The 27973-nt window shown below is 37.1% G+C and overlaps 3 protein-coding genes across 6 annotated transcripts; 2 read left to right on the top strand and 1 right to left on the bottom strand.

Moving 5' to 3' along the window:
* The first annotated feature begins 752 nt into the window (after window positions 1-752).
* Window positions 753-5081, top strand: LOC149948769 (alpha-centractin). Of its 3 annotated transcripts, none has more exons than XR_016480694.1 (12): window positions 753-910; window positions 1038-1102; window positions 1162-1237; window positions 1296-1421; window positions 1483-1607; window positions 1678-1894; window positions 1954-2046; window positions 2104-2278; window positions 2836-2897; window positions 2961-3001; window positions 3069-3237; window positions 4091-5081. XR_016480694.1 is itself a non-coding variant. In XM_090173906.1 (11 exons), the coding sequence occupies exons 1-11, from the start codon at window positions 863-865 to the stop codon at window positions 3169-3171; spliced, it is 1131 nt and encodes a 376-aa protein (XP_090030032.1). In that variant the 5' UTR covers window positions 753-862; the 3' UTR covers window positions 3172-3953. The 3 variants fall into 3 exon arrangements, 1 of the variants encoding a protein (XP_090030032.1); XR_016480693.1 differs by lacking the exon at window positions 4091-5081 and adding an exon at window positions 3322-3952; XM_090173906.1 differs by lacking the exon at window positions 4091-5081 and having other exon boundaries at window positions 3069-3953.
* On the bottom strand, window positions 4275-7531 carry GCS1 (mannosyl-oligosaccharide glucosidase). Its single transcript, XM_090173903.1, has 3 exons — window positions 7075-7531; window positions 6376-7000; window positions 4275-6315 (listed from the first exon to the last, which is right to left on the bottom strand). Exons 2-3 carry the CDS (start codon window positions 6997-6999, stop codon window positions 4423-4425), a joined length of 2517 nt encoding a protein of 838 aa, XP_090030029.1. The 5' UTR covers window position 7000; window positions 7075-7531; the 3' UTR covers window positions 4275-4422.
* Window positions 7134-22494, top strand: LOC149948767 (ectonucleotide pyrophosphatase/phosphodiesterase family member 5-like). Of its 2 annotated transcripts, none has more exons than XM_090173905.1 (4): window positions 7134-7782; window positions 16850-17311; window positions 19470-19747; window positions 22115-22494. In XM_090173905.1, exons 1-4 carry the CDS (start codon window positions 7653-7655, stop codon window positions 22430-22432), a joined length of 1188 nt encoding a protein of 395 aa, XP_090030031.1. In that variant the 5' UTR covers window positions 7134-7652; the 3' UTR covers window positions 22433-22494. The 2 variants fall into 2 exon arrangements, with proteins under 2 accessions (XP_090030031.1, XP_090030030.1); XM_090173904.1 differs by lacking the exon at window positions 7134-7782 and adding an exon at window positions 10726-11233.
* The last annotated feature ends 5479 nt before the right edge of the window (window positions 22495-27973 follow it).

Below are 27973 nucleotides of genomic sequence, written 5' to 3'. Positions count from 1 at the left end.
GGGGAATGGGCAACTCATTTCCCCAACTGTTCATTACGCCAACTTCGTAAAAAAAATTGGTTGGTGAAATGCTCGGTTGGGGAAATGCATAGGGTTTGCGAGTTGGGGAAATGAGTCGCCCATTTCCCCAACTGTTCATTACGCCAACTTCGTAAAAAAATTGGTTGGCGAAATGCTCGGTTGGGGAAATGCATAGGGTTTGCGAGTTGGGGGAATGGGCAACTCATTTCCCCAACTGTTCATTACGCCAACTTCGTGAAAAAATTGGTTGGCGAAATGCTCGGTTGGGGAAATGACCGGTTGGGGAAATGCTTAGTTGGGGAAATGAACAGTTGGAGTTATGGCCATTTTTGGTTGGGGAAATGAGTAGTTGGGGAAATGCTCATTTCCCGTCTACCTCGACATACCCCCCGTTTCTACATCCCCCTTTACGCGATTTCTGAAGAGGAATGTCAGTGCTTAGCCCAATCAGAACTATCAATACCACTCCAGGGCTATTCCTCTGTGGTGAAATGAACAGTTGGGGAAGTGAACAGTTGGGGAAATGACCCATTAATTTCCCCAACTCTTCATTTCACCAACTCCGTAAAAAAAAATAGTTGGCGAAATGAACGGTTGGAGATATGAACAGTTGGGGAAATGAGCAGTTGGTCAAATGAAAAGTTGGATCTAGTCTAGATTATCTTTGGTTGGATATATGAACTGTTGTAGATATGAAAAGTTGGGGAAATGAACCCCACCCGTAAAATTATATCTGGCAGCTCTGCATGAGTCATTCTCGGGGACTCCTAATTTCCGACTTTAAAACCTTCATCATTTAAATATATTAAAACGATTGCAAGTTAGGAAATTGATTAAAATTATGGATGCCTATGACGTTATTATAAACCAGCCTGTTGTTATTGACAATGTAAGTTGATGATTTCAAATTTTAAAATAAAAATATAGAACATTGTTATTGTTAAGCCTTATTTCACTGAAACGTCAGAAAAAATAATAATGCTTTTTTAATACTAAGTTCGTTTTTGTATTAAAAGGGTTCTGGTGTCATTAAAGCTGGATTTGCGGGGGATCAAATACCGAAATGCCATTTTCCCAATTAGTACGTTTGATATGTAACTAGTTCAAAATATTATAACTAAGTATTTGACTGTATCCTAGTATTGGCCGACCAAAACATGTCCGGGTTATGGCTGGGGCGTTGGAAGGAGATATGTTCATAGGTCCAAAGGCGGAAGTAAGATTTAGCAATCAAGAAAAATAGGATTAAAAATGACATATATTTAACTGAAAAGGAACATAGAGGATTATTAAGTATCCGATATCCTATGGAGCATGGCACAGTTACCGACTGGAATGATATGGAAAGGATATGGCATTATATTTATTCCAAAGAACAGCTGCAAACGTATCCGGAAGAGGTATGAATATTTCTAAGAATAAAAATGTGTGTTGATAACTTGTAAAATTACTCTCTATTAGCATCCTGTGTTATTGACCGAGGCACCTTTAAATCCTCAAAGAAACAGGGAAAAAGCAGCTGAAATATTTTTTGAGACCTTCAATGTTCCTGCCTTGTTTATATCCATGCAAGCTGTATTAAGCCTGTAAAGAACACCTTCACTTGTTTTTTTATACCTTTTTTCTTGTTATAAATATTGTAATTATCATTCATAGGTACGCTACCGGACGAACAACAGGTGTTGTTTTAGACTCCGGAGATGGAGTAACTCACGCTGTTCCAATTTATGAAGGTTTCACAGTACCTCATAGCATAATGAGGGTCGATGTAGCTGGTAGAGATGTAACTCGTTATTTAAGGCTGCTTTTGAGAAAAGAGGGCTTCAATTCTCACACAACTGCTGAATTTGAAATTGTTAAAACCATAAAAGAAGTGAGTTCAGCAAATTGCATAAAATTTTTGATTTTAACTAGTATTTAACTGGGTTTTAGAGGGCATGTTATTTGGCAGCAAATCCTCAGCGAGAAGAAACTATGGAGACAGAAAAAGCGCAATATACCTTGCCTGATGGCAGCTTATTAGAAGTAATTGAAATAAAAAATGTTTTAACTATTTAAGTTCAAATATATATATTTTTTTAGATTGGTCCTGCAAGATTTAGAGCTCCTGAAATCTTGTTTAGGCCCGATCTGATTGGAGAAGAATTTGAGGGTCTTCACGAAGTTTTAGTTTATTCCATTCAAAAGTCTGACATGGATTTAAGACGAGTGTTTTACCAAAATATTGTTCTTTCTGGAGGATCTACATTATTTAAAGGTTCGAATTATATTTCTGGTTGTGCGAGTACTCGATCCTAATCGAGTACCTGACATTTTTTAGGTCGGGTACCCGTACTCGTAAGTCGATTAAGAAAAATGCAATACTCGTCAATTATCGAAAATTTACATATTCGGGTACTCGAATAAGCCATCTTGCTGAATTAGCTGGGTTAATATTTTTCCCATCAAGTTCAGTTAACTTATCTATGAATTATTAAGTTTTAAATCGTTAATTCGTTATGAATTATCAAATATCAACTTTTATACAATTATGAATAATTAAGTATACCGTTATGAATAATTAAAGAAAATTACCCAAAAAAATCGAGAGTACCTAAACGTTTCTCCTAACTACTCGACTACTCTAATAAGGAATTTGTTGGCTTAATCGAGTACTCAATTACCCGACTTGACAAAAATACTACCCAACTCTATACTTTACGAAAAAAAAATTCAGATACTCAGTACCCGACTCGATTTCATAAAACCACTACTTGCACAGCCCTAATTATATTATGTTTCAAAGTGATTAAATAAAATATTATTTTCAAACAGGTTTTGGGGATCGGCTATTGAGTGAAGTAAAAAAAATTGCTCCCAAAGACATCAAAATTAGGGTAAAAATGCATAATAAATATGGTAATATACGTAGAGAATTCCGTTAATATCTTATTTAACAGATATCCGCACCTCAGGAACGTCTGTATTCAACCTGGATTGGGTACTTGTCTCTTTCTTTCCCCATTTTAATTTAAATGCCCATAAACTGAAGATCTCTTTTGACATAGTGGATCAATTTTGGCCTCACTGGATACATTTAAGAAAATATGGGTCTCCAAAAGAGAATACGATGAAGAGGGAGCGCGAGCCATTCACCGAAAGATGTTCTAACCTTTTGCTGTCTTAGTTACCATTATCTTAATCTCAGCAAAGATGGTTGGCATCATTGTGATGAAGGTAAATATTGGGAAAGCCCTTCAGGAACGTTAGTCAAATTTTTTATACTATATAAGGGGTAAAAATAAGTTTTTAAAAAAACAGAAAATCACAAAATTTATATTTGCAAAAAATTTGCGGCTGCCTTGGAAAGCGATAAATGTTCTTCACTCAAGAACTTAACCAACCGACAAAACTGACTGTATAAAACAGACAATATAACGCATTCGATATAAAACTCGAAACTTCAGTATAATTTGTAAGCCAGAATTTTCATTTTTTTTTTTCAGTTTTGTTTTATAGTACATTATACTTGCGAGGCCATAATTTATAAACTTAGGGCTTTTTTATTATTAGTGTAGTGATAGTTCGAATTAATTTAAAAATTGTCGATTTTCTAACTTATGATGTTAAGAATATTGTATTTAATAAGCTTTGTTAAGCTCTATTGCCTTGCTAAAACCCAACCAAAGGATGTTTAATTTATTTTGCAAAAATATTATTTGATGGACATATTTGTTGAGCTCTGGGGAAATTGGCTTTACTGCAGATGTTTTTAATATTGAAGTAAAATCACCTCTATGTAACTTTTGACAGCCTAGATGTCATCAAGGGGTACTTAAAAATTAACATCTATAAAAAAGCCCTTATTAAATACCATTCCAAAAATGTCTAATTAAAAACTGCTTTGTTGAAAAAAAACCCAATGACTTGTGGCATTCCCTGTGTTTTAAGGGTTGTAAATTAAAAACTTGGAATTTATTAATTTAAGCTGGATATTTTTAGAGAAAAATATACAATTCTCTGCAAATAAGCTTAGACAATTCATAAATTACCTAAGACAAAAAACTTACCCCATTCCCTTTAATTACAGATGAAAAACTACATACCCTACAATTACAGCACCATTGAACTTAATTTTTTTTAAATTTCATTAAAAATTAAACCGCTTTGTTTTTACCTCTAGAAAAGATTTAGTGATCCATATACAAAGCCCCTTATTGTGTTATATCACTTGCAAATGGCCCATTGAATGTTAAAGACAATTGAGCTAGGACAATTATTTGTAAAAAGCAATTTTCAATTTATTTTTGCAAAATGAAAATATAGTTGAAGGAAACAAACCCCAACATGGCACTAATTATCTTTTTTAGTGATTTAGGAAAACAAAATTTAATTTTTTTTTCAAAAGGTGAACTATAAACTTCAGTAAATTTCAGCCATAATTAGCACCACTGTCGAAGTCCAGCCAGTGAATGGGTGAGAGCCTTGTCCTTGTCCATTTGTATCATTATAATTCTCCCAAACATACCCCGTTCTCTTGTATTCCTTCAAAATGTTAGACACTATGTTTTTTCTTAACTCTTTGTATATTGCAAACGCTTCTTCCTGGTATGGTCCTGGAATTTCACTATAAAAATAGAGGGCTTTTAACACCAGGTAGTTCATGTTAATCCATATCGCACCGCGCCAATATGGTGGGTCATGTTCAGTGTTGCGTTTCAAGTAAAGAGGGGCAGTTTTAGCTAGAGATCTCAATCCGTAATTTGTCCACAGAAGTTTAGGGTTTTTCATGTCAGTCAGTACTTTGGACAGAATTGGATTTTCTGGTTTCAGTATCTGAAGCATGAACGGAAACAAACTAACATAGCCAAAACTATTAACAAACTGATATTTAGGAGGGCTCCCAAGATGCCGTATTTTATCTTGACTAGGTGGTCCGGTTTTAGGCTTAACAAGTTTGGCATCTGGGGAATGTAACCCATAGTCGCAAAAAGATCCGTAGCTAGTAGACCAATGAAGTTTTTCTAAATTATTATTGTCTCTTAGGTATTTAAAAGTACTGGCATATTCCAACCAACTTTCCCCAACCATTCGACCAATTTCTTGCATGACATTGGCTGCAAAGGCCATCCAACACCTTAAATCCACATGTCGTTCATCATCTGTCGGGTTGGATGATCTGGGATAGTCATCTAAACCTGATGTTAAGGTTTTAGGGTTTAATTCGTGAATGGAATTAGGATCCCGACCTCTCCATCTATAACTTCCAGGCATATCCCCAATTTGCGTTGTGTTGAACCAGTCAAACCATGCTTTTAAACGCAAAAAGCTCTTCTTTAAGAATTCCAAATCTTTTTCAATGTCACCAATGACCATTCTTCTCACGAGAATGTCAAATGAGAGTAATAAAGTTGGAGGATTAGCATTGGTGTTTCTTTGTACTAAAAATTCTAAGGGCACCCGAACTCGGGCTTCGTCTCCTAAAATTTGCTCCCTGGGAATCCAGCCATCAATATTCATTAAATCCAACCAATTACCCAGAATTTCTTTAGTAATTGTTGGGTCCCATCTATTTATTACTAAGTTATGAAAACCTTCATCCCATAAAAAGCCTCGAGGGAAGGTAGATCTGGACGGAACTGCCGTGTATAGGCTTGCTGGCCAATATTCTATGGGTCCATTATTATATTCTGACTGAACGTACGACTTTCCATGAAAAAATCCAATCCCACCAATCAAATTACTGAGAATAGCTTGAGCAATTTCAGTTTCATCTTTCTGATAACCTTTCAAGGGTAGCTGGAATATGTCGCTGAATTTATTTTCAAAATTTTCCTGGTGTTTCTTCAATTCTATATCAAAGATTTCACCTCCGAGACGATTCGGACGGTCTAAAAAGCTTTCAGATTCAAAAACAATCTCAGTTTCAAAAGGGGGAAACACAGTAACTTGATGAACGATAAAGTTCCCCTGTTTCACACTAGACTCCTCAACTTGAAAAGAATCTCCTCTGAGGCCTAAAATTTGCAAGGAGTCCTTAATTTTTGATTTAAACAGTGCCAAATTTTTCATGACCACTTCTTTCAAATATTGTAGTCCTTTCGGTGCTAGAGTGTTTAAATAGTTGAATCGGACAATGCCCCCTGATTTAGGAATAAAATGGAGTGAAAATGTGCCAAGGCTTTTGGTATATCCTGCCACTGCGACTATTCGATTTTCATCTTGTATAACTGGAGAGATACTTCCATCCCCATCTGTTGCTATATAGATTAGAAAAGAGTACGGAACAGGCACTGATAGTTGGACATCAGCTTTCTGTAATAAAAGAAGAAACATTTATTTCTAATTAAAATTATTTTTAACTATAAAAACTACTTTGTTAGGAGTAACAGTTATTCTGGCTGTCCAATCGCCTCCAAATTTTCCACCAGGTCTTTTAACAAATGAAGTTTTGATAGTGACTTCTTGATCAACAATTTCTTGAATACCAAAATTTACACCATCATGTTGTAGCCAACTGTAGTGTTTCAAGCTATCACTCAAATCGCACCAGTGTCTAATTTTTAAAGAATTATCCACAACTCGTTGGGCAAACCACATTAATCCAACTACTGGCGAATTTTCCTGTCTAGTTTTCATCCCAAAGTAATGCCCACTCCTGTAGCTACCCCAATATTTCTCATCAATTATTGGTTCTTCCGAAACTACTCTTGGCAAATTTATTTGGGTTGAAACCGCATGTTCAATGCGATAGCGGTACAGAAGATAAAGACCAACCACGCAAAAAGCAAAGCAATTTGAACCTATAAAAACTTTTAACGTTGAGGTTTTGTTTTCTTTGGAATCATTTTGTTTTGATGATTTTGTGTTTTTATGCATAGATTTTTCTGATTTTTTGCCAATCTTTTCAGATTTTTGAATTTTAGTTTCATTTTTTTCAGGCTTCTGCGATTTGCTTTCCTGCGAATCACTTTTCAGGGGTTTTCTTTGCCTTGCCATTCTAAAATATTTAATAAAGCATTTTAAAATTGCCTCAATTATAGCTACATAACTTTTTCATGTAATTCATCCTACTTTGTCAATTTTCAATATTTCGTTATATTTCTCCCTGCACATATGCAGGCATTAGAAGAATTAACAGTAGATCGCAAAGATAATCTTCGGTATGGGTAAACCACAATGACACAAGGAGTAGACACGTTAAGCTCGCCTTATAAACGTGTAGAGGAAGCCACAGCGTGGTGACGGACCGTGACACTTTAAAATTGTTTTAAAAAACAACTCCTAGGAGTAAAGGAATACGGAGAGCAAACTCTCTTTCTACATCAATGAATGAAGCCGAAGTCATCCCAAAATACCAAAGACTATATTTGCAAAATACCTAGTGGTTTGGTAGGATCACACCTTGGTCGCACGCTTAGACCCGAAACTTGATAAAACAGTGCTTCAGGGTTACATTTTGTTTAACACACGTCATCCCATTTCTCTACACTCCCTTTTACTTTTCTCCGTGTTACTTATAAATTCGTCTGCTAATTTTTTATCGAGTCAAAGGTCAAAGCAAAACTTATGAACTTTAGACTTAGGTGGTTGTGCTTTTGATTCGTGCCGTGTTAGTTATATTCCCTTTAAGCCTTTGTTTTTCCTCGACTATGACTTGTTTCTTTTCCATAAATCAAATATTTTCGAGGGAGAAAGATGTGGAAATTGAAAAACATGAAAAAGATATGTGTAATGGTACTAATGGATCATCAAGGAGTGTTCAATACTGGATAAGTTTGGGTGATTGTTTTTATTCTTGTTGTGACCCTGAGAAACCGTTAAACTTTTTTGGAATTAAACTACCACTCCAAACCGTCAAGCAATCTCTTACTAACACTACTAGCTCAAACTTTAACCTAAGTGTGAAGTTTTCCCACGCTATTATTGACGTTTTTACTGCCAAAACTTTAAGCCATAATTTGTGTTTCGTTGTATTGAGCAATGGTGAAGTACACGCGCACACCTATGATTGTGACATTCAAAAATGGGTTTTTAATTTAATTTTACACTTGATATCATCAAAATCTAAGGATAATCTATGCAGTGAAAACGTTTTTATTAAATCTGTTACTTTCGATGATGATTTCACTTCAATTATGTGGTGTCAAACCAGTGATCCAACAAGTGCCTTCGGGTCTGCTCTATTTTACCGGCAGATTTCTTTAACTCCACTTAGATCAATTCCGAACTTAAGCGTTAACTCTTACCCCAGTGTTTGTATTTTAAATCACTGCCCTGAGCTAAATATTACATATATTGATGATTTTATTTCGTGCCTTCTTAATGAGACTGTAAAAATTGGCGTATTTATAACGTGGAGCCGCAGCTCTCAACTTTCTTTGAGAGACACTAACGGAAAGGTTTTACAAAACTCTTACACTCACAATGTTGACTTTAGGGAACTTTTATCAGAAACTGTTGGACTGTGGACAGAATCTTGTAATTTGTGTACTTTCCAAATGGCCAACAAAGTTTGCAATAATCTTTACATTTTAACTAGCAACTCTACCGTTTTAAGCCTTAACAAAAATGATGGTCTTCGTGCCAAAATTAAGCTGTCGCCGAGTATCTCAAATGATAGCGTTAAAGGTTTTGTGGTGTATGGGTCAATGGTTGTATTGGTCACCTATGATCAAGTTTTGGTTCATTATTTGAAATGTGGGAAGCAGCTTTTTGATATATCCCTAAGCCAATACGAGCCTTTAGCAAATACATGGTATTTTAGCACCGCCTCTTGTACCTTTTTTGGTTTTTATGGATATAATAGTGTCTTCCAATTTGTGCCTAAAAGCTATGAAGAGTCCTTAGTTAACTGCGATATCAATAGTTTAGTAGAAAATGAAAATAATTCAGATTGGGAATTTTTGCATAAAATAAACTCTTTGGTCACAAATAAAGAGTCAAAAGGACTCGAGTCTTGTTCTCCTTCATTACAAAGCCCAGCTCTGTATCTAGCTCTCTTTCATCATATACGAATGAATAACAATCCTAAAATAACCCGCTCGATTCTGAAGGATGATTCAATTTTGAACGAGAAAAATGAAACTAGACTTAGCAAAATAATGTGGCCTTTGGTGGAGGGCTTTACTAAATTAGAAAGGTACCGGAAAAAAATGCTTGAGTAATTGCAAACTCATAAAGACTCGTTAATTATCCTTGAACTAATTTTTGTCGCTGAAAAATATGCAAACTGTGGTTATTTCACTTTATACATGGTAAAATAATATTAGAAATAATATGGTTACTTTAAAAAGATATATCTAATTATTTTTTTAAATATTTCTATCAATTTGTAGTTAGTGTAGTTATCAATTTCGAATAAGCTTAATATGCCCATAGTTTAATTGCAAAAAAGTAGCAGAAATGTAATTTATAATGGAATTTAATTCATTATTTAAGCTGTTTATTATTGTATTTAAGCTTATTTCTGGTACAAATGAATATATGGATTATATAATTACAATTTGAATGTATTACTTTGCTGTATAAAATCATGTAAAATTCAATGAAAAAAATGAAATTCCAAATAATTTCAATAGTAAAGAAACCAGTGTACCTTTTTTATATAGGCATTATGTAAGATGAATGTCGTTGTTGATTATCTAGAAATTTTTAAAGCTCTTAAATTAGCAACAACTAATTTTCTCTAGGTTAGGTGTATTTTCTCAAAAATAAAACTAAGTAAGGGCTTCAATTGAAATGAAAGTCCCCAATTACCATAAGTAAATTACTTCTCTAATTGGTATCCTTTTGAAAATCAAGAAAATAAAATACTAGCAGGCCCCCCCTTTTAATGGGCTTTTAGAAAATTCATTGCTTTTTGGAAAAGATGCGCGAAAATAACTAGTAATTATTTCAATCTTTCCCAAGTTACATCATTATATTATTATAAACGCTTTTGATGGGAAGGTTTGCCTACCCCCAAAACCACAACCCCTGCATGCTTGACTTGATAGCGTCTTTCCACTTTTTCATACTGAATTTTTAAGCTATGATATTAGTTTATGATATTTAGTTTGATAAAATTTATTTTTTTACAGATATAAAATTAGCCGCGAAATCTTGCTTTTTTTTCTGTAGACGTAAAAATGTTCGGCTGAACAAACACTTTTTTACGGAAAATTTTAATTTTTTTAATGTAACTTTCTCATTTACTTAAATTTTGTATTCGCTATAAATGTCATGAATTTCAAAACATTTGGAATCATAATTCTATCAAAAGGTACTCTCACGCTTATTGAATGGTGACGTCAATAATGTTGTTTGACCATAGATAAATATTATTCCCCGGTAATGGTGTCTACTATTAAAGCTTCCGTTAAGACGTTAGATAGATAAACATCCATCCTGGCCACACCGATCACCGGCGTTAGATAAAATTCAGCCCGGATTAATACCACGTGGTAGCAGATGCGACTAATCATATTCTGGAAACAAAGTGGCTAAATTTACTAAATTCAAACGCCGGTGTGTCCCTTTAAATCAAAGCGTAACGAGTCTTCCGGAGAGGAATGGCTAATTCTTAAAAATAAAAACTGGTAAAAAATACAAGATTTAGCATAAATAAACCTTAAGAAATGAGAATTATAGATGGGTACGTGATTTTCAAAGGAACCAACGAATGAGTCAACTTTATTTAGAAGATTGCATTCCAATGTTTAAATAATACCGCTATCCCGTCGCGTGATCTCCGCCCAACCAAAAACTTTCTCTGTTGAAACAACTTTTCTTAGCAGCTTTCATCTGCCAGTATAACTACTAGTCAACAAGGAAAGGCGCCTTTTTCCAGAGAGAGAGAGAGAGAGAGGGCTGAAAACTGGGGAACGCGAAATGGTTACGCTCCTAGTACATGTAAATCTGTTAGGGTTGAAAATTTGAGTAAGGTAGATTCCCTCTTTTTTTTATTCCTCTCGGGGAGTTCGGTGAACACCGTTTGAATGTACGATGGTCGCGTTTATTTTACATTGTCTGTCGATCGCCGCTCTGCAGTTTTCGATGTCGTTGGCTAGCGATAATCAGAGTGGGAAAAAATTAGCTTTAATATCTTTCGATGGTTTTCGCTGGGATTACATCGACAAGTACGACACGCCGAATTTCGACGCTCTGGCTAAACAAGGAGTACACGCCCAAGTCGGAATCAGACCAGTTTTTGCCACCAAAACGTTTCCAAATCATTACAGCATCGTTACTGGTAAGATTTCGTTCTTTCACAAATTAATTGTAACGCGTTGAGCAGTGGGTCGTGCCAAAAAAAAATAGATAAGAGGAATAGAAACTTTATCTCGTGATATTTTAGGGCTGCCAGAAATATATCTTTTACGAGAGAAGTATCCATCTCTCAGCGCTGTTAATATTATTCGCAGTTTTACCGAAAATGAGTGTCGAAAGAATAAATCTTCGTTTATATTAAAAATATCCATAGCTACCATGTTCCGAAACCAGGTAAAAAGGCCTCACATCAATTTGCTTTGTTATTCGCGACCGAAACGAGTCTAGGTGGCGTAACGACGCTAGCGCCTACGATCTAGTGTGTGCTACGGACAAATTAAAAATTCATTAGAACATTTTTTTCACACAATCCGAATCCTAAAGGATTTGCGTGTATTAGTTTCAACATAAGTCGGTTTGAGAATGTAATTAGTAGCAAAGTAAAGGTAATAAGAAGGGTGATTAAAACCAGAAAATAGTTATAATATTGTTCCATAAGTTTGTAACTTTGGTGAATATTTTACTGAGAGCTAGTAACGGAGTGACGTCATCACAAGAAGAAAATCTCCCCCTAGCAAGGCGCTGTCAAAGGCAATGTGTGACGCGTTAGCCAGCGGACGCAAAACTGCGACGAAGCCCGTAATGCAATTGGTCTTGTGAATAGCTCTCAGTAAAACCTTGGCATAAAACTAATAAAAAAAATGTGAAGAATAGGAAGTGTCACACTTATGAAACAATATTATACACTTATGGTTTAACGTATGGTGTCCTACGCCGATGTTCGCACGATTCATCGCGGTACGTTGGAGGTACAAAGACACATGATACGTCAGTCAATTGCAAATATCATGTCCTCACCGACATTGCTAACATTTGTGAGATCGAGGTTCCAGAAGTGGGGCATTTGCCGATTTTAGTAATTGTTGCGATTTAATTTAATTAACTTTTTAAATTAAAACTGACTTTGTTGTAAATTATATTTTTAGTTAGTACTGATTATTTGTGAACTACGTTTTCGGTTGCATTAACAAATTTTAATTTTAAGTGATATTTTTGGTCAATCCGAGGAACCCAACCGACCCGCTATTGTAATATTTGAATTTCGTACCAATTGACACAGGCGCTATCTAACCATGGAATAACGAGAGAGGGAACGGCGGCCTTGTGTTGTAAAACTGGTCGTAGAAAGCTTTAGGATCCCCTCTTTCGGTTCATTCCCCCATAATATAGTAGGAACTTGCATGTTCATTTGCGCACACTTATCGCGCATTCACTCTAGTGCGATCGGCTTAGATGTCCGTATTTGAAAGCTTTCCAGTAAGGTACAGCTTGTTTGTTTGATAATTTGTTGGCACTTGTTGCAGACGATTTTTAACGTGACTTAAGGCGGAACAAGTTAACTTAAATTTTTTAAATTAAAATGGTTATTAAAAACTGTTGCTATAAAAACTGTAAAAATGATTCGAGATTTAGCAATAACGATTATATGGATGGGATATTTTTTCTACCTTTTCCAAAACCCAAGACTAATTTAGAAAAATGTAAACGATGGATTTTGGCTTGTGATAGACCAGAGTTTTTAACTCTCAAAAGAATAACCATGATCTAACTCCTAAAAAATTCGTTCGCGTGTTGCTACCTTATTTATTTCCAAAAACAGGTAACTTGAAAAATTAATTTAAATTAAATTTTTTGATAAAATTAATTTAAATGAATAATTAGCCGTGAGCGGGGTACATATCAAAGATAATTTAAACTCGTACCCTAGATTCGAAATCACTCTCGCGCGTTGCCGATAGCGTTTAACCACTTCCCGCCGGAACTCAGAAAAAATTAGCTCCATGGTTTGCGCCTTACCACAACCACGGCCAACTTCAATCACGCGCTATTTCGCGGCAGCGCGTGATCGAAGTTGGCTGTGCCACAACCGATGGAGCCCGATTTTTCTGAGGTCATGTGCCGGAAAAGGGTAAACGCTTCGTAAGAAAACCGTCAATGGGAAAGCTCTCAGTATTCGAATCTAGGGTACGAGTTTAAATTATCTTTGTACATATTCACGGCTTGGCGGGAAAATCTCTGCCTAGGCCTGAGAAAATGCGTTTCATTTCTATGGCGAGCTTAACGCCGCCGATTCAACGTCGCCGTTATTTTCTTTGGCGTCGAACCCCCGCTGCCGAATCTATTGCTTTTCAGCCCGCCGCCGATAAATTTTGTTCCCGTCGCCATTTTTTTTTGAGATTTTCTAACCTAATTTTTTTTCCAAATTTTCAAAAGGGAGGTGAAACTTTTGCGCCTTTGCGCCGCTGCTGCCGAAAAAATTCAAAGCCGCCGAGTGATTTTGGCGAAACGCCGCCGCTGACCCAAATCAAATCGGCGCTATTTAAGATTTAAGATTTAAGATTTATTTACTGACAACCCTTTTGGAACAGGGCGGCTCACTCACAAACGAGGAGCTATGCTCTAGTCTAATGGATACTACTCTTGTTAGATATATAATATATACTTCTGTGGCTACTTACTTCCGGTAATATTATAACGAAAGAGCTTTTTATACATTTATAATAATAAAAAAACCTCTCTAGTAAATATACATAAAATTAAAGTACTATTATCTTTAAATGCAGTTTCTATACCACTACAACATTTTCTTTGGTAAATGGCCATACGCGGGTTGGATTTAATTTTGATACGAGAGTCACCAATCACCATTCGCTACCTGAGAGTAGAATTCTACTATTTACATGAGGATGCCTTTTTAATTTATGTTTAATGATACTTTAATATTTTTAGTATATTTATATTATAAGATTATAATTGCAACTATTCTAGGTGTAAAAGAAAAGGATAGTTTTTCTCAAACTGGAAATTTTACCCTTGCTTGACTTTTGCTCTTAGGTGGCGCTTTGAACTTGACATTAGGCGAAAAAGACTAACAATTTCGGAGGGAAAACTAGTCTCTATTTTAGTTCTTATTATTACAGGGCTCGTACAAAATTTCAGGAATGAATTTCCAAGTTTTCCCTGACCAATTTGGCAAATTTCCCCGACCATTTTTGTAGAATAAATGGATGGTTTGAAGGAAGATCTCGGAAAATTTTAATACAACCTTTGAAAAATTTATTTGCGGAGGCTATTCTCTAATTTATCTCGATCTCACTCTCGATGTCGACTCGAAGGCGATCACTTCGATCGAGAAGTCATTTCTCGATAAACGCTATTCTATACTTCATCGAAATCGACTTCGAAGTGATACATCTCGACTCTCGACAAGCGAGTAGACCACGTGGGTTCTACATATTTCCGGTTGTAATCGCGCATAGGCTCTCTATTTTCCGACCAATAAGAATACACCATCACAAAAACAGCTGATTACAAACGCCCATGTTTTATAGTTTAGAGAAAGGATATTTATTTTCATTGTAATACTGCAGTATATATTTAAAGTCCAAATAGAGCTCGGCGAAACAGCTAAATTAACCGCTAAAGTTTTGATTAACCATAAAAATTACGATTAACTGTTTATCCATGGCAGGGGCGTAGGAACCGGGAGGGGCAGGGGGGGGCAATGCCCCTCCCTAGAATTATGTTGGGAGGGGCAACTAATGTTATTGCCCCCTCCAACATTTTGGTCAGTTGAAATTTTCAAAAGGCTCAAATTATTATTTTAAAAGCATATACAGTTTATAGAACCTCAACTGTGTTTAAATCTCAGTCTTTTCCCGCCAATTTACATAGTAGTAAACAGTACACATGCATTAGGAGAAGCTACACCCCATTAAAAATTCAAAACCATTCTCCAGACCACTTCTCGTTTCTCTTTGCCCCCTCCAACTTCTAGAACGTTCCTACGCCCCTGATCCATGGATATTATCCCCGCTTCAAGGACCCTCCCACGATTTGCTCCACAGGCAGCTGCCATAGACGTACTGCACGTAGCTCTACCGTGGAAAGTCCTTTCCCCCAAAACCCGTTCTCTCACGTGTAGCACGGTATTGGCGACTCCCATGAAATACGCGCGTAAAAGAATCAGACGGTTTGGGTAGTGGTAGCTTTTTGGCAACACGGGAGAAGGGGGAGGGAGGTAATTAAAAAGAACTACTAGCTCGATGATTGGTTGAAACCTCTGTCGAAAGCGATCTCGTAAGCTTCGGACACGACGAGATCTCGATCGAGAAGTGCTTACAGAATAGGGTCCCTGGTTTTTTAGGGTCATTTTAAAATTCCCTGACCTTTCCCAGTTTTCCAGATCGTGTACGAAACCTGTATTATTCTACCATGGCCTCTGGCGTAGGTGGAAACCGTACCACGCAAGAAGTAACGAAACTAGCACATGCCCCATGTTTTTAGCTCAAAGAAATATTTGAAGCGAGTTTTGAAGTCTTTTGAAGACAAGGACTAATCTTTACTTGAGGTATTAGTATTGCATAGATGTTATGCAGTTGGAAGTATGGAAACTGACACAAGGCCTGGTCGAACTTAATATAAAATATATACTACTAGAAAGAAGAACGTATATATGTATAAGAACGTTGAACAAAATGCATCGCTTGGGCCATGATGCAATCGGTTTCAGAATAACTCCGCTCAAAAATCCGCGTACAGCGCGCGCTTGAACTAGAAACGTTTTTAACCGGGAAAAGATAAGAGACTTTTTTTCTTCCGAAAAACACGAGAAAAAGGGTGCTGCCTTCATATTTTCTGTTATAGTGAATTCAATCTTGGTATAAGCACTAGGCGTTATATCGGTTGGATCTGCTATACGAAAAAGAAGGCGCTACATGATTTTCACTTTAAAAACTTAGAATCAACAATAGACCCATGATGAAAGTTGGGGGGCCGAAAATTAAAATTTTTACCTGGCAACTCAGCATTTGGACGGAACATCCGTTTCCTTACTTCCGCCTGTATATTGTTTGTGACGTGTTTCAAAACGTCACAAACAGGATGTTCCGTCCAGAGGTCTCACTTAAGCCTCGTCTGCGGCCCCTCTTTTGATATGGGTCTATTATTGTTGAAAGTCGTAGAATGTATTTATTTCTATTTCGGGAAAATGATTATGTTGATGCGATTTTTAGGGTAAGCTGCTTCCCGCTAAAATGATGCTCTCGGCCTTCCAAAATAGTTATCTCTAAAATATACTAAAATCTTATAATAAAAATAAAGAGTAAGAAAATAGCGATATCAACTTTCAAATATTCTATCATTAGGACCGGAACTTGGTCACCCCGGACCTAAAAAAAATGAAATCGTACCGTCGGCATCTCTTTAGTTCCCTAAAGCTTACGTCGTTAAAGCACACGACGGTAACCATTCTTCCCAGGGCCGTCTTTACCTTTCAGGCGCCCTTGGGCTTATAACATAAGGCACTCTTTTTCATATGGCCGGGTCATTACAATTAAATTATAGAAAAAATATTAAGGACCAGACGGCGCCCTACCGGAGCTCGACGCCCTAGGGCTTAGCCCTACCTAGCCCAATGGTAGAGATGGGTCTGATTCTTCCTAAGTATAAATTAATTCATACATAGAAAGATAAATAGGGCGATTTCAACAAGAAGTGTTAATAATAATAATCACCGTTTCTCCAACGTCCCTCTCAGGTCTTTACGAAGAGAGTCATGGCATTGTCAACAATCGCATGTACGACCCGGAATTCAAGGCGGACTTTAAGCCGGGCAACAACGAGACGAGATGGTGGAATGGCGGACAACCCATTTGGATCACGGCCCGCCTGCGGAAGTTGCGATCGGCGGTGTACTTCTGGCCCGGTTCGGAAACCAGGATCGACGGCGTCTTCGCTAATTACTTCAAACGGTACAACAAAACTGTTCCCTTCCGCGACCGAGTCGACCAGTTGGTCGAATGGTTGAGTGACGACAACGTCGACATGGCCGCGGCGTATTTCGACGAACCCGATGGTTTCGGCCACAAGTACGGCGCTTTCAGCCAACAAGTCGGGAAAAAGGTTCAGGAAATGGACGAACTTTTAGGCTACTTGATGACACGTCTAGAGGAAACTGGTTTGGCCCAGAACACTAATTTGCTAGTCGTCAGTGATCACGGTAAGAAAGCAACGAATTATATACCTTTAATTAACGGAGAAAAAGTAAAGGGAATATAACCTCCAAGGCCTTCTTTATGGCGATATAAGGCTACATTCCCTTTAAGGCGTTACCGTGTTGTTAAGCGGGGTGATGACGTGAAGAGATAGCAACGGCGCCGGACTTTGACGTCCCCACATCACATATCACGGGCGAGAAAAAGACCCGGGGTGCGTCAAAATTATAAGAATTCTTCCCTTGATATTGATAATTCTCACTTCTCAAAATTTTTACGGTCCTTCTCACAGGAGGTGACGTAATCTCTTCTCACAAGTTCTCATGAGAAGATTGAAAATGCCTGAAATAAGAAAAAAAAACATTTTCAGACACTGTTCGAGGATTAAATGTCAATTTTCTAATGTAAATTCAGTTATAGCTCGGAAACGATTCATCCTGCGGACTTGCGGTTGGTCTTATTTATACAACGTTGCAGTGGCGTCGCTAGGGTGTTTTAGGCGGTGCTTGAGCCACCTGTAACATTTTTGAAGCGCCACCTAAAATTCAGAATTTTAACAATTTTTCCAATTCACTTGGAAAAGTTTCTTCGAAATGCTTCCTTAAAAAGGCTCATCAAAAACTTAATTTTTCCTAGTCGGCCTCGATGTTTCAACTTCCCCCCTCTCCCATATCACTCAATTAGACGCCCCTGACCAGGGTTTATGGCATAAGCGCCTCTAGTTTTGAAATCCTGGTGACGCCACTACAACGTTGGAGGTTTAAATGCCGATTATAGAACTTTTTGAAAAAAGCACCAATTATGTTCCGCCCATATTTCGTTATAACTCGGACTTGTGGTTGGTCTCATTCGATTCGGCACTAAAAAATACGTAAGATCCGAAAGTGTGGTCGGTCCTGGCCAAAATATTGATATAACCTTTCAATAGTTTGTGAAATTTCTCAAAAAACCACGTTTTCGAGTGTACTTTTGTTCATAACTCCGAAACTATTAGTCCTAGCGACCCGCGGTTGGTCACATTCGACTCAGCGTTAATACATACAACCGATATCTAAATTTAAAATGTATTGGAATTTTTTGGATATTAGAGAAAAAACCACGTAATTCAGTACAAATTCGGCAACGGTTCATCCTACGGAGCTGTGGTTGGTCTCATTCGACTCAGCGTTAAAACAACCATCGGGAACAACACCAAACACGGTCCAATTCGTTGAACGCTAATTTCGGGGGCAACTGATCCCTCTTGCCCCCCCCCCCAACTATGTTGTCCACCCCGCATCGCTGCGGACTGATCGGATCCTCAAAGTTGGGACGAATTATGCCGCCGACCTACCCTCTTTTACCCGTACTATTTAGCAAGTTCTCACCGCGAGAAAAATTCTCACGAAGAACTCTTCTCAAGAGAAGAATTCCTTCTTAGAATTTTGAAGTTGAAGACATGGTTGATGGTCATCGACATTTACATACACGCTCTATACGACCGAAAAATTTCAAATTCGTACCTAAAACAGATTTTGAGGAACTCTCCCTGGTTCATTTTTTGTGGACACCCTGTATAGTGCTTGTTAAAATAATGGAAAATTTTCACCTTTACGGTAGCAACCATGCAGCAATAAGCGTTTCCTTTCAACCAGGCAAAGAATATAAAGCCCCAGGAATGGAAGGTGTAGCTCCGTCTAGTGGAACTTTTGCGCCTCTCGTTTTTAAAGAGAGACCGGGTTGCGTTAACCGTTTCCGGTTACTCTGATTTGTTTTGCCGGAAGTTTCTAGCGCCGCCAAAACACGCGGCCAATAATATCAATCCTTCCATTCCTGAGGCTTTATATTCTTTGAACCAGGTAGCTTTTTTGACATATTAAATCTTGACAAACACACGACGTTCTGTTTACAGGTGAAAATTTTCCATTATTTCAACAAGCACTATATAAACAATACCTTGCGGGTCCTGGCTCTCGGAAATATTACTTCTTGACGATTTCCTTGGAGGATGATTTATTTAAGCGCCTATTAACTTTTTTTACGCGTGAAAAATGTTAAAAGACGTTTAATATAGTTACAAATGCCAGTGTCGACCGCCTTCTTTTCACCCCCATTCTCCCACTAACATCGCGGTGTTTTACCACAAGACTCCTTTACCTTTTCTTCGCGATTCATTTTGAATAGGAATGACCAACGTAACCGCGGACGAAGAACACGTGATAAGGCTTAGCGACTATCTGGACATGGAAGAAGAGGTTGAAAAAGTTCCGCAAAGTGGTGCCGTCGCTATGATATTACCCAAAGAAGGGATGGAAGAAACTGTCTTTCAAAAATTGGTGGATGCCAAGAGGTCCATGGATGTTTACAAAAAGGAGGACATTCCGGAACGCTACCATTACAAGAACCACAGACGAATTATGCCCATCGTTCTTGTGGCTAACGAACATTATTATATAATTCCCGTAAGTTTTGTCATCGGCCTTTTGTAGGATTTTTTAATGAAGAGGTCAGCGCACTGAGATATTGCTTTCGCGTAACGAATTAGCCTTTTCAATGTAGCGTCCAACGCGAGACGCTCATGAAGACATGAGCTGCAGGATTTTCGACTGCTAAGCAGATGATAAATCATGAAGCATCTAAAGGTGAATACTTTTCACCTGTTCTCGAACTAAAGGTGTACTCCTTTTAGTCCTTTAACCCTAAAATGAACTATTCGCCTGTTCCGGGGCTGATAATTACTCTACACCATAAACTAATCGTCTGTTCCAGGATTTTAGGGCCACTCTTTTTACTCCTGAAAACAATGGCGGATATAAGCGGCCCCCCTCATTTGCAGGGTTGGCAATTTTGCGATTTTTTTTATTTAAATCAAATAATTCGATTTTTTTATTTAAATCGGATTTTTATTTTATTTTTTTATTTAAATCGGATTCTTTTTATTTTAAATTAAAATTTCAAAGTTTAATAAATGATTTAAATCAGCCAACCCTGCCCCCTTGGCGCTTAAGCTTGGCATGTGACTGGATGATTTGTTATTACACCCATAGCTCAAGACGAGCGGCTGACCACTATCCGTAATCGATTACAGATTTAGCACTACCAAAGGCTGTACAGAATCTGGGGAAGATGTCTCTTAGCGCCCCCCCCCCCCCCTTTGAGTTTTTTTCTGTATCCGCAACTGCCTGAAAAGTAGGTGTAAAGAGAGTAAACCTATAAAATCGTCTGCTTATCTACTAAAATGGCCATGATAAACGGTTGGACCATTGAATGTGCATTCGCTAATGTACGACTTGTCGCATTTCCGGTTTTGCAGTCAAGTTTGCAAACGGAGTGTCAACGAAGTTACCGGTTTTTTTTTGTTGATCAACGGTTTAGTGACGTCACAGCTTGCGGGAAGGCCAGCTGCGGACGACGTGGCAGACGATATTTTCAAAATTTATAGCAATCGTAAAAAGTGTTCAACGAGGGCTGCGTTCAGTAACTCACTACGAAGTATCTGGAAAATTATTTTCGTTGAGACCGTTGCTTTTTGAACGCTTTTTACGCTTGTTGTAAATTTTATTAAATATCGTCTGCTTCTAGCCTTTATCCGTGCTGCGACGTCACGTGACCGTTGAGCAACGGAAAAACCTGCTAAACTACCGCTAGGGAGATTCATTTGATTTTTTCTAATGCGATAATTAATAATTATAATACACTGAAAAAAAAGGCTGTACACTACAATACGCCATCTATTGGATCTTAATATTTTATTATATTAGATAATTTGTTTAAATAGTATGATATTCTTAGAAATAATTAAGACAAATGATAAAATTAGTTCCGTAAAAAAGGTGTTATATTAATTCCATAAAATAATGTTTTATACTAAATCCATAAAATAATGTTTTATACCATGAATATATCTAGCTATGAATATACAATAGCAATAGCCTCTCTAACCTCCCGCTCAAATTTGGGTTGGGCTTATCTAGTCACGTGATCAATCACATCTGCTCCGACCGAGTGAGGAGCATGCCGTCATTTCCTTCAGTCTCCTGATTGGCTGAAAACGCCTCACCGGTCTCGAAAGTTGCCACCCAAATCAAATCGACATGATAGAAGGGCTATATCGTAGGGTTGGATATTCATAGCTAGATATATTCATGTTTATACTAAATCCATAAAATAATGTTTTATACTAAATCCATAAAATAATGTTTTATACTAAATCCATAAAATAATGTTTTATACTAAATCCATAAAATAATGTTTTATACTAAATCCATAAAATAATGTTTATATTAGTTCCATATAATAATGTTTTATACTAAACCCAAATAATAATGTTTTATACTAAATCCATAAAATAATGTTTATATTAGTTCCATATAATAATGTTTTATACTAAACCCAAATAATAATGTTTTATACTAAACCCAAATAATAATGTTTTATACTAAATCCATAAAATAATGTTTATATTAGTTCCATAAAATAATGTTTATATTAGTTCCATAAAATAATGTTTATATTAGTTCCATAAAATAATGTTTATATTAGTTCCATAAAATAATGTTTATATTAGTTCCATAAAATAATGTTTTATACTAAACTATTTTATACTAATTCCCTAAAATACTGTTTTATACTAATTCCATAAAATCATTTTATAAATAATTTATTTTAAGTTGTTTGGGCTACCAGTATAGATGGCGCAAAACAGCGCAGTGAAATTTTCCCGGTCTGAAACTGACGAACTAGTGGGGCAAAAAACCGGAAGTGCTCTGATCTCTCATTAATAAGATCCTGCTTTCATCTTGATTTAATGAAGGGAATGTTTTGTTCAGGACCAGGCGTACAACTGGAGTAGGATAGGTCCAGGGGAGCACGGTTTCGATAACCATTTGGACTCGATGAAGCCAATTTTTTTCGCCCGCGGCCCGGATTTTAAGTCGGAAGCCGTGATGGCCGAACCTTTCGAAAATGTGAATATCTATTCTCTCATGTGTCATTTGTTGAAAATCGAACCATCTCCGAACAACGGAAGCTGGGAAATATTCAAAGATGTTCTTCAAAGCAGTGGCTCTTCCATCGCGGCACATTTGACTCCAGTCATCGGACTATTCACTTTTCTTTTTTACTGTACGTTAACGCGGCTTATTTAGTTAAATTCTTCAAATGCCTTCCAGTAACGTTTTACGTAATAAATATTGTTTTTTTTTATATATAGCTTTTGTGAGTTGCTTGAACCACTAAATTTGCGAAATTTATTTTATTGATAATAACAAGAACACTTTCTTGATAATAAACACTGGGCATATAGATCATTATTGGACATTCTGTCAAAAAAGGACAAAAAATGAACCAATTTTATTTTTTCCCTACACTGCTCAAAAGCAGGGATTTACTATCCCTTTAATAGCTCTATTTTGCAAATATTCGTGATTAAGTTATGTAATGTTTTATGGTTGCAGCTGAAAATACCCTTAACAAAACTAAGGTTACGACGAAAACAATACTCCGTAAGTACTAGTGTAATATGATTTAGTACACGATAAAAATTTTAATAGTTACATGTTTAGGAATCCAGGCGTACACACTACCGTTATCAGCCGCAACAACAACACGCCTTGATGCCGAAACATGTAACGCGTTTTTAAGTTTTTTAAAAATTTTATAGTGTACTGATAAACGCTGAAAAGGTTTTTTTTAACCTTTTTTAAAAACTTATGTTTTTATTTAAATATTAATAAAGAAAAAGGTTCTATAAATATTAAGGAGCGCGAGCTATTTCGCTAGACTGGCGTTTCTTCCTTTCCATGTACAAAATATTTCAGGGAAACGTTTAACAAATAACAACGTGCCGTTCTACCGTTAGGTTTAAAGCTATCGTGACACTCGTATTATCACGTAAACAGGGAATAAAAATATTTCGATGAATGAGACACAAGAAGATGACATAGCGCTACTTGTTTTCCGCTTTTTTTAAAGCAAGAATACGAAGACACGACATAGGGTTAAAGATACAGGTTAGTACTTGTTTAGATGTAAAACGCTATGATCTGGATGGTAGTTGTTTGGGTTGGAAACCAATAATGGACCTTGTACGTTTGAGGATCCGGGCACTTGGTAGAGTTCTATGAGTTGGGACAGGATAAAGAGATTGTCCGACATTCGACGGTTTCTGCGAAACCCATATTGAGACTCGTGTAGCAAGTCATTGAACTCAAAATAGCCACTAATTCTTTCCTTCCATAAAATCGAAGTAACAGCTATAGGGCGATAAGCGTCTAAAGCTGCGTTCAGACTATGTGAAAATATTACGTTTGCGTCGATCGTGTCGGTTCTTTCGATTTCTTACACCGTTCACTTCTCAACAGAGACTTTAAATTTTCGCGCGTGTCGTTTACATTTTTTCATTTCGTTCCGCTCAAAAAGTTCATAGCAGGCATATAGCCTTATGCCTCATCAGCGCTGACTCTAGGTAGTGGCGACCTTTAGAACCATCGAAATACTATAACCAATCAGAGGTGGATAAAAAATTATTTCAATTTTTCCGCCGTTATTACTGAGCTCTGATTGGATGAACAATCACTTTTTATGTTAATCTCCGTGCAAGGTTGGTTCCTTTCTGAACGGTGAAATGAACGAACCGACGCGACCAACATAACCGAAACGACACGACCGATGCTAACGTAATATTTTCACATAGTCTGAACGCTGCTTAAGTCTTCCTCCTTTTTACCCTTGCCTTTGAAAGCCATAGTTACCCTTGACTCTTTCCACGTACACGGTATATCTTCTTGACTCATAACATAATTTAACACCTTTAGCAAACATTTTTTTTTGCATTTTGTCCCAATGTAAAATGACTTCTGGTATCATTCGTCCCCGCAGCTTTGCCTCTATGTAGTTTTTTCATCACCATGTCAAGTTCGCACTGAAGAAAAGGATCCTCCAGTCGTTCAGGGGAGATACTGTTCCATGATTTTGGAGGTACATGGTCCGAAGCCCCCTCAGAGGCAGGGCACCTTAATAATTCAGACTTTAAGTCTACGATATATTCATTTAGTCGATCTATCATAGCCGAGCTCGATTTCAAGAGTTTCCCATGTAGAATAAAAACCTTTGAAATGATTATGTTTAGTCTGTTCTGAAGATTTACGTAAACCGGTCATGTATCTCCAAAATTTTCGACCCTGGGTTTTACCCGCCTCTAAAATGTCCCTCTCTATCTTCTTATTTTCTTAACTTTCTTTGAAATAAGTTATTTATCCTCTCTTTTCTTTTGGAGATATACTCGTCATTTCTGTAAAATAATATCGGGAGGCTCTCCGCTTTTTTTTGGAAAGCCTATGAGTTTTACAAGCAGTTTTCCTCTCTTTTATAGTCATAGCTACATCTCCATCTCACCACTTCTTGGGAAGTATACCCCGCTTAATAATTGGGCTAGCCCTCTTTTTCTTCAAGTTTTTATCCATTGCCCTTTTTATAGCCATAGTGAACTGATCATATGTTGGGTAATCCTCTAAAGAATTTACCCAGCTCTCCATATCGTCTGTCGTGATCTTCAAAGTCCCAAAATTCTTTCTTAGATCCTATTGATACAACTTTGTCTACTTTTACTAGAGGGCCCGGCTTGAAATTTATTTGAACTGATATCAGTGGCGGCGGAAGCTAATTTTTAGGGGGGGTACAAACAAGCAAACGCGTCTAACTTGGTAACGCGGGGGGGGGGGGCATCTGTAGTAATAGTTCTTTTTATAAAATAACCTTGGCCATCTTGTTGAAATGTTGCCTCCCCGCTTCAGCTGTGGATCCGTTTTCTCTCCCACTAAAGAGTTTATGAACTCATTCTTAGGCATTGGCTGAACTATTCCAGGGCAACATTTCAACAAGTTGGGCAAGCGTAAAGACATTTTATAAAATCAACTATTGGTAGTATTACTGTGCTGCAATTTGGGGGGGGGGGGTACAAATACATACATTGTACCCCCTAGTGAAATCTGGGGGGTATAATGTACCCCTGTACCCCCCTATTCCGCCGCCACTGACTGATATCATATTATGGTCACTGCCCAGGCTATGCTGCCCTCCTTCATCAATTTCTATGCTCTTCACTAGTGGGGTGAGGTCTTCACTAAATAGTGCATAGTCAATTGTCGTAGCTCTGTCCCCTCGGCTCCAAGTAGTCTTGCCGGAACAGTTGTCTAAAAGATTGCCGATCGTTAACCCATGTCGCTACGAAAAATCCCGAAGTAAGCTACCATTTGAGCACTCGTATTGGTCCAGCTCCATTAAATAGGCATTCATATCTCCTAGGATACAGAACTTAGAAAGACCTTTATGACGCCACTGAATCATATCCTCTTCAAGGCATTTGTAATTTTTTTCATTCCAAACAATGCTCAATTCACCAGTGGCACAATATACCACCGCTACCGCCAAATCCGGAAACAATTTATGTTGAATCCACATGTGCTCAAAACATGTTATCAAAATATGTACCATACCATTATCCCGGGACAAAACTCCAAGTCCTCCACCTTTCTTAGCTTTATTTTTACGATTCAAACCTGGCCAACTCAGTCCCTCGGCAATTGAAGGAAGCTGGCCATCACGTAGGTGGGTTTCCGTTAACAGTAACATATCGTATCTCCCCATCACCTTGGAACTATACCGTCCCCTCCGATCTCGAAGATTTGTACGACCTGTATATACCAAAGGGGGGGGGGGGCAAGCATCGTTAAATTGGCTAGGTACAAAAACAGTAGGAAGTTGCGAGGTGGACGCCAGATTTAAAGCGGTAGGCAAATTAACTGCGATTGGGGGAAATAAGGTATCAATTTTGATCGTTTGGGATAGAAACTATTGATTTTGATAATTGTTTTTAGCGTTATTAACATTTTTCAATTTTGAAAAAAAAAATATTTCAAACAATTTTGAGATAGTTGGTCGAATTTAGTTTATTTTTATCTAAGTTTTACAAAACTTTAAAATTGGGCTAATTTAGTTCTATTATTTTCCAATTTTGGTCAAGTTTGATCAAATTGACAAAAATAAATACTTTGTTTTTCAAAAAATCGCTATTTATCTATACATTAATCCAATTTTACTCAACTTATAAATTTCCGTCAATTATTATGAATTTTGATCGAAACTACTGTTTTTGATCAAAAAAATTTTAATTTTATATTTTTTTTCAATTTTGAAAAAAAAAAACATTATTTTAATCAATTTTGAAATATTTTTTTCAATGTTTGTATTTTTTTATTTTTTATCACATTTTTTCCAATTTTAGCCATATCGGTTCATTTTCACCCATTTGGTTCAATCAAATTGATCAAAATGTGATCAGTTTTGATTTTTTTGGTCAATTTTTATCAAATTTTTAACATTTTAGTATTTTAATTTTTTTAAATATTTCATCGGGCAAAATCCCATGCTATTTTCAATAGGAAAATTTCCATTTTATGTTGTCAAAAATATTTTTCGTTGTCATGGCAAAACTGTTGCCCATTGAATAAAATCCCCTTAGGATTTTTCAAGTTACATGAAGGTCTACCAATCCCCCGAGTTTGAACAAAATCGGTGTGTAACACCTCGGGTCGTCTCCTTGTAAGTCCTTTTGGAGCCAGCTCGATCACCGCTAACGACACCGTTAATTACACCGAACACCGTAAGAGTGAAAATAACAGCTTAAATTCCTCTATAACAAGTGAGGCTAACAATCCCTCATTAACAAGAGGGCTGAGGCTAACAATCCCTTATTAACAAGAGGGGTGAGGCTAACAATTCCTCTATTACAAGAGGGGTGAGGCTAAAAATTCCTCCTCAACAAGAGTGGTGAGGCTAAAAATTGATATAGGTATTACCATAAGTGTAAAATATTTTTGTTACATAAGTGTGACACTTCCTATTCATCACATGCAAAAGTTTTACTGAGAGCTATTCACAAGACAGTCTGCATAACGGGCTTCATCGACGTTTTGCGTCTGCTTACTAACGCGTCACACATAGCCTTTGACAGCACCTCGATAGAGGAAGATTTGCTTCTTGTGATGACGTCACTCGGTTACTAACTCTCAGAAAAAATATTCCCCAAAGTGACAAATTTATGGAACAATATTATAGACTTATGGTATTACGACTTACGTTTTCCGAAGTTAGCTGACCAGTATTTAGTCGATGAATTGTGGTCTGCCAATTTGAAACCATTAAAAAATAAAGCTTGAAATTCTATTAGTGATCTCTCGATGACTTAGGCCTAAGGTGGTGCCTTGGGTATTAGCCTAGCTGATTATTATTATTATTATTATCTTTCCTAACGTAATTCGAGCACTAAAGAGGTAAATTAAGGTATGAAGATGACAAGATTGAAGAATGACCCATTTTCCGTTTGATATATATTTCAGGACACCGAAATAGACTAGCGAGGATAGCAGATTCCAAGCTAACCACTAATTGGTTAGTTATAATAGTGGGTTATGCTTTATTCTATTGTTTAAACGTTTATCTCGTCAACACTATGTAGCCGTGAGAGGTGAATTTGTTCGCCGCGACGTCGGCAGCTGCATGCGAACCTGACGCCGATTTAATCCTTAGCGACATAATCCAGCTCTGAAAACAATAGGAGAGAACAACATTTCCCTCTGTTCACGAAAAACGCTCGCCGTTCGAAAGAGGCAGCTTGCGAACGCCACGTC

Source organism: Leiobunum rupestre, chromosome 4, assembly GCF_980474605.1.
Source record: "Leiobunum rupestre chromosome 4, qqLeiRupe1.1.hap1, whole genome shotgun sequence".
NCBI lineage: Eukaryota > Metazoa > Arthropoda > Arachnida > Opiliones > Sclerosomatidae > Leiobunum > Leiobunum rupestre.
Note: the sequence above shows the minus strand (reverse complement) of the source record. Positions and strands in the feature narration are given on the sequence as shown.

Excerpts from the sequence above, each read along its gene's own strand:
- LOC149948769 (XM_090173906.1), top strand. The coding sequence starts at position 863 with ATGGATGCCTATGACGTTATTATAAACCAGCCTGTTGTTATTGACAAT. Across the intron at positions 911-1,037 it reads AGCCTGTTGTTATTGACAAT|GGTTCTGGTGTCATTAAAGC; the intron begins GTAAGTTGATGA and ends TTGTATTAAAAG. Across the intron at positions 3,002-3,068 it reads CTGTATTCAACCTGGATTGG|TGGATCAATTTTGGCCTCAC; the intron begins GTACTTGTCTCT and ends CTTTTGACATAG.
- GCS1 (XM_090173903.1), bottom strand. The coding sequence starts at position 6,999 with ATGGCAAGGCAAAGAAAACCCCTGAAAAGTGATTCGCAGGAAAGCAAA. Across the intron at positions 6,316-6,375 it reads TAACTGTTACTCCTAACAAA|AAAGCTGATGTCCAACTATC; the intron begins GTAGTTTTTATA and ends CTTTTATTACAG.
- LOC149948767 (XM_090173904.1), top strand. The coding sequence starts at position 10,987 with ATGGTCGCGTTTATTTTACATTGTCTGTCGATCGCCGCTCTGCAGTTT. Across the intron at positions 11,234-16,849 it reads TCATTACAGCATCGTTACTG|GTCTTTACGAAGAGAGTCAT; the intron begins GTAAGATTTCGT and ends CGTCCCTCTCAG. Across the intron at positions 17,312-19,469 it reads GCTAGTCGTCAGTGATCACG|GAATGACCAACGTAACCGCG; the intron begins GTAAGAAAGCAA and ends CATTTTGAATAG.